The sequence below is a fragment of the Hyaena hyaena genome, unplaced genomic scaffold (genome assembly GCF_003009895.1).
Source record: "Hyaena hyaena isolate Hyena2069 unplaced genomic scaffold, ASM300989v1 scaffold_27, whole genome shotgun sequence".
Taxonomy (NCBI): domain Eukaryota; kingdom Metazoa; phylum Chordata; class Mammalia; order Carnivora; family Hyaenidae; genus Hyaena; species Hyaena hyaena.
Window position 1 is genome coordinate 3,183,504 of NW_024080659.1, and position 6,229 is coordinate 3,189,732.

Below are 6,229 nucleotides of genomic sequence, written 5' to 3' on the forward strand. Positions count from 1 at the left end.
TGTGAGTCAGGGGCCCCTCGCCCCTGCCCTTAGCACTCACCTTCAGGAGCTTGAAGCGAGAAGCCGGTACAATGAAGTGTCTATTCTGTTTCTTCTTGCAAATGCTGCAGCTACCAAAAATAAAGCAAAGATTGTGAACAAGCAATGCGGTCTGAGTGCCCAAGGGCCCCCCACCGCCCAGGATGTCCTGGGAGCCGGCTGATCCCAGAGGTAAAGTGCCTGTCAGCACCATTCAGGGAAAGGGGAGCTCAGGCAGATGGGACGGGCCACTGGGGGCCTCAGCTCAGTGGTCAAAGCCCCGCACCCCTCGGAAAACCAGGACCATCACGGATGCTCCTGCTGCCTCCCCACCTCCCAAGCTTATTACAGTGAAGGAGCTGCTGGATTCTAAAGACACTTGGAAAACAAATGTCAGGCGTGGGTACAGTCTTATGCCTCTGGGAGACCCACACCTAGAGCGGACAGGGTGGTTTGGGTTTCCTGCTCTCCCCATCTGTATATCCCAGAAAGCCTGGCTCCGAGTCAGATGAATCCTCAGAATGACCATCTTCAGAATCAAGTCTAATCCCCCTTTCAGTCCACCTTTGAAAAAAAAAATATCTAATTTCATATAGAAGTCTCTAACAAATTGTCCCCACGGTGCTTCCTCTCCAATCTGGACTCTGCTGTTAGTGGCCTGGTCAGTTCTCCATGTGAGTAATTCCGTGGTATTCATTTATCTTCCTGCGTGATTCAGGGACTGCACCATCGAGGGGGCAAAAAAGACCAGGTCCTGTTGAACAACTGGTTACAGGCTAACCATTGGTTCAGAGGTCATGGCCTGTGGTCCTTGCTCTATGACAAAGGCCTGGGAAGGTGCTAAAAAGCAGGCCCTCTGTGGATCCCGCCGGGACTGTCTGCCTCTTCTAGAACAGAGCCAGAGGGCCTGGAGCGTTGAAGCCTCCAGGTGTGCACAGCCTCCACTCATATCCCCCCACTCACCACCCCCCAGACTCCTGTGAACACTCCGCCCAACCAAGACTCGGCATTCAGTGCCCAGCCTGACCCATCTCCAGCTGACTGCTCCAGCCAGCCCTCCAGTGGTACAGTCTGAGGTGTGATGATGGGGGGGCTCTGCTCTGTGTCCCCCGGGAATGTACTGTAGGAGTGAGCTCGCTTGTGCACTCTCTCTCACAGAGCAGGCTCAGTTATTTTTAGCCTCCCCCCATGTTTAAAAAAAAATTCATTACTGAAACCCTCCAGTATATACGAAGGGGAAAAAGACCAGAACGAACCCGTATGTACCCATCACCGGACGCCAACACGGACAGGCTGGCGGCCAGTGCCGTTTGCTCGGCCCCCTAACTCCCCAGGCGATGTTTTAACGCTCAAGTCCCTTCAAGCAACTTGGGAAGAGAAAACTCACTTGCAGTCAAAGATGTGCAAGTCGGCCGAGGCCCAAACTTCAAAACGAACCGCTCCGCAGTGGCAGCCCCCGGTATGCTTCACCAGGCCCTGGTACTCGCTACAGGAAACACAAGATCAGAAAGGTAAGGACTTCTGAAGAGTCAGGCGGGACCTTACTGCACAGCTCACGCTTTCGCTCGCTCTCTCTCTCTCTCTCCCTGTTGGAAGAAGGAAGCAGGATGGGACAAAAGTCTTCTCTTGAGGAGGTCCTGGCGGTGTTAGAAAAGAAAGGCCTTTTACAAAGGTCTTTTCCATGAGCCATCTTTTAAAAAATTTCTTATATTCTATTAAGTTGCAAAAATGAGATGTTCAAAAATACGCAAAATGGGACTTGGGTGGAGGACCCTGATCCCACCACTCAAGCAATTTGTCTTTACGTGTCAAAGACTTACCTCGATTTTTTTTTTTTTTTTATGAGCTAGACACCAGGGAGAGACCAGGAGGCCAGATACAGGGGACAAGGCTCCTGGCCCAGGCAACCTGAGGCAGCCATCAAAGAAATGAAATGACCCAAGTAGTATTTAAGGGACTGAGATAAAGGCAGGACAGGCCACTAAGAAAAAGTAAGATGAGGGGACCTGAATCTGATAGTTGGGAAAAGCCTTCTTCTGAGAAGAATTCTGGACTGTTGCTATATTCCCCACCAGTACTTTGCATATACAGGAATCATTACAGAGCTATACATACACATTACATATATATTTTTTTAAGTTTATTTATTTATTTTGAGAGAGACAGAGCACATGAACGAGGGAGGGGCAGAGAGACAGGGAGAGAGAGAATTCTGAGAGGCTTCATACTGTGAGTGCAGAGCCAGATGTGGGGCTTGAACCCGCCCTGCCCTCCGTGAGATCACGACCTGAGCTGAAACCAAGAGTCAGACGCTTAACCAACTGAGCCACCCAGGCGCCCCACATGACATACTATTTTAATCTCTTTAAAACATACGTAAGCCAGGGCGCCTGGGTGGCTTAGTCAGTTGAGCGTCCGACTTTCGCTTAGGTCATGATCTCGCGGTTCGTGGGTTCAAGCCCCGTGTCGGGCTCTGTGCTGACTGCCAGCTCAGAGCCTGGAGCCTGTTTCAGAGTCTGTGACTCCCTCTCTCTCTGACCCTCCCCTGCTCACGCTGTCTCTCTCTCTCTCCTAGAAATAAATAAAACATTAAAAATTAAAAAAAAACATATATAAGCCAAGGCCCTTAATTAACCTCCATTAAATTTGATAAATAACATCAAATTGTGCTCCAAAAGGGCTGGACACTTCTCGGGAATGAGGAAACCTTTCACTGTACCTGTTCAAGCAGTAATTGCAGGAAAAACAGCTTGCAGCAGTTTACTTTTACTTTTACTTTTTTTTTTTTTTTTTTGGTTATTGAGCCTGAATGTTTTTCCACGTTTCTTTACAAGTTGAATCAGTGAACTTGTATTTAAAATCTTCTCTGCATACACAAAATGCTCATTGTAAAAAAAAAATTTAAACATTACAACATTTGATAATGTTAAACAAGAAAGTCTCCTATAATCTTAATACCCAGAGGAATCCACAGTTAGCTATTTGCAACATATTCCTCCAGGCTTCTTTCTATACAATAATATTTTAACAAAACAAAGTGCAGGGTTATGCATTCTTTTTGCAAGTAAGTAAATTCAGTGAGTTTTGTTTTTTTTTTTATATATAATACATGTATGCACTCAAACCAATCTGATAAGAAAAACAAAAACCTCGTCTGTTATCAACATTTCAAAATCATTTTCTTGACCATTTATCAAGTTTGTTTTAAACTCAAAATCTACTTCAACTTTGAGCTTTGCATTTCAGCGGGTCTTTACATCCCCTGCACTTAGCAACGGGCGGCACAAAAATGGAACGGGGGGCTCAAAAATGTTTACTGATGATTTTTTTTAAAAAGTTCAGCCTGCAGTCCAAGGTGATAAATCAGAAAGCGAAACACACAGGTAACCAAAGAGTTCACTTCCGAGAAGGCGCATCCTAATTTCTTCTGGATTAAGGACAAAAGAACATTTTTGTTCAAGAAAACGAGTAACCCTCGGGTTGTTATGCAATTGTTGGGTCGTCCTGGTTTTTTTCCGTGGTTGTGACCGCTCTTTGTGATTCAGAAGATCATGGACACGGAGACTGATTATTAGGGTGCTAAAATAGTGCTCTGCTGCACAACTGTCCTCAGGGCAGGGACCAGATGCTCCGGCAGCCGCCGCCGGAGTTCATAGCTCATGTCTAACATCACGGACACTCTGAAATCGTCCCCGGGCCCGTCCATCTCGGGACCTGAGGTTCCTCTCCTCCAGGAAGGAGAGCGAGCCGCCCAGGGGCACCGAGGCCTCCCTCCCTCGGCTCGGGTACCCGCGAAGCCGTCCCGGAGGCCGAGCATCTCCCCGTGCGCGCTTCTCCCCGGGCTCAATGCCCCCTCCCCCGCCCCTCCCAGGGCGCGCCTGGAACAATAACGGGATCTCGCCTCCCGGTTGGTGCTAAACCATCCCAGCTTTTCTCCCCACCCGCCGACCTCTCCCTGCACCGCCCCCCCCCCCCGAAAAAAAAAAAAACAAAAACACGTGCGCAAATATACAAAGCCAGCCGGGTGTGAGCACAAAGTCGTGGGGGTTACCATCTCCCCACTGGGAAAGGCCCCGCAACCTCGGCGCGCCCAGACGAGGGACAGCGTCCGAGCACCATGGCTGTGCCCGGGAAGGACCCTTTGTGTCCCAGGTCGCGGCGCGGCTCTTCTCACGCCCCGGGACGCCGTGCCCCGTCGAGCCCAGGGCCGCCCGCCCGCCCCCGCCACGGCGTCGGGGACGCGCCCGGCGCTGACACCGAGGAACGCGCGGGTCGCCGTGCGGGGAAGACGCGGGGCCGACAACTCGCCCCGCGCCGAGGGCGCCCGCGTGGCGCCGGCTCCCGCGCCCGGCCCGGCCGCACTCACAAGGTGTCCAGCAGCAGCTTGGCGGCGCCCTCGAAGGTGAGCCTCTGTCGCTTCTGGAACGTCTCCCAGCGCTCCCGCTGGTCGCCCAGGTCGGGCAGCGAGGCTGCCGGCGAGACGGGGGGCGGCGGCGGCGGCGGCGGCGGCGGGAGCGGCGGCAGCTCCGGCGGCGGCTGCCCGGGGCCCGCCTCCTGGGCCCGCGGCGACGACTGCCTCGGCCGCCGCTGCGCCGACGGCTGCCTCGCCGCCGGCCGGCTCTCGCCCCCGGCCTGGCCCGAGGAGCGCCGGGAGCGGCTGGCCCTGGGGGCCGCGGGGGCGGCCGCGGGGGGCCCGGAGGCTCCCGGCCGCTTCTGCGCGCGGGGCTTGGCGGCCGCGCCGCTCCTCGCCCGCCGCATGGCTCCCGCAGCCGGGCGCGCAGGCCTCGCCGCCCGCGCGTCCCCGCCGCCCCGCGCGCGTCCCCGCCCGCCAGCCCAGCGGCCCGCCCAGAGGGCGCTGCACCCGCGGCCGCGGCCCCGGCCCGCGCACCTGCCGACGCCCCCGCCGCGCCCCGGCTGCAAGTTACAGACCCCGCCCGCCTCGGGGCCTGCACCTGCCGGCTCCTCCCTGCAGGTGTAAGGGGCCCGCGCCTCGGGCCCCCGCTCGCGACACCCAGAGCCCACTGGCACCTGCGGAGGCGCCTCCGTCTCCTCTGATTCCCTACCTTCCTGACCCGGAGAGTCCAGGGTCAGCCCGGAATTCACAGCCACATCCGAGCGGCCCGCCCGGGGTAAGTAACTTCGTCTCCGAGGGGAGGGCAGTGCCTACCTTGCAGGAGTCACCGTGCACCTGGAATGAGCTCGTGCGTGTAAACGCCAGGCCCCTGCCGTCTGCCAGACAAATAGCAGCTGAAATCGTGACTCTTAAACCTGGCCTCTTATAAAACTGTGTCTTGAGGATATCCACGTTCAACAGATTTTATTAATTTTTTTTTTTTTTTTTTTTTTGAGAGAGAGCGCAAGCTGGGGAGAGGGGCAGAGGGAGAGAGATTATCCCAAGCAAGCTCTGCACTCCCAGCGCAGAGCCAGACGCGGGGGGCTCCGGCCCACCAACCGTCAGATCATGACCAGAGCGGAAACCAAGAGTCAGACAAGCAACTGACTGAGCCACCCAGGTGCCCCAACAGATTGTTTTGTTGTTGTTATTTTTTAATTTAGTAAATGAATGGACAGCACCGAATCCCACTGTTAGGGAAACAGCACCAAAATTTCAAGACAAAAATCACAGGAACCGCGGAGGGTGCCCAGGTATTTTCTAAACTGTTCCTTACTCTATTTTATTCCTACCTTCAAAGAAATAACATTTTCTTTTACTCACTTTTCTACTGTTTTATTTTCTACTTCCTTAATTTCAACTTTCCTCTTTATGAACGCTATTTTTATCTTATTAGTTTAATAGTTTATTGAATTAAATAGTTTATTTTTAGTATTTGTGGTAAGCAAAATATTAATGACTATACATTTTCCTCTGAGTATGGCTTTAGCTGTATCCTTTAGAGTTTCATATGAAATGTGTTTTCTCAAACACTTAAAAATTTCCAGATAATCTATAGTTTCAATTTTTCCTATTTTCTTTATTGAGGGTACATATAGTTTAAAACAGCAAAATGCAGATATTTTAAGAGCAAAGGCTATGGAAAGAGCATTTCCAGCACTCCGGAGAGCTTCTCTAGCATAAAAGAAATAGAAGGTTACTATCCTGACTTCTATCACATAAGTTAATTTTATCTATTCTTGAAAGTCATTTTAAAGGGGCGCCTGGTTGCTTTAGTCGGTAAGTGTCTGACTTAGGATCAGGTCACGATCTCACAGT

The 6,229-nt window shown here is 52.4% G+C and overlaps 1 protein-coding gene across 1 annotated transcript in view; it reads right to left on the bottom strand.

Annotated features, from left to right (window-relative positions):
• The window catches only part of CENPV (centromere protein V), a 17,296-nt gene extending 12,490 nt beyond the window's left edge, over positions 1-4,806 (bottom strand). Inside the window, exons 1-3 of the mRNA XM_039227375.1 lie at positions 4,385-4,806; positions 1,406-1,504; positions 41-110 (exon numbers count right to left, since the gene is read on the bottom strand). Coding sequence (XP_039083306.1) covers positions 41-110; positions 1,406-1,504; positions 4,385-4,776 — 561 coding nt within the window. The 5' untranslated portion in view covers positions 4,777-4,806. The remainder of the gene's footprint in view (positions 1-40; positions 111-1,405; positions 1,505-4,384) is intronic.
• Between the last annotated feature and the right edge of the window lie 1,423 nt (positions 4,807-6,229).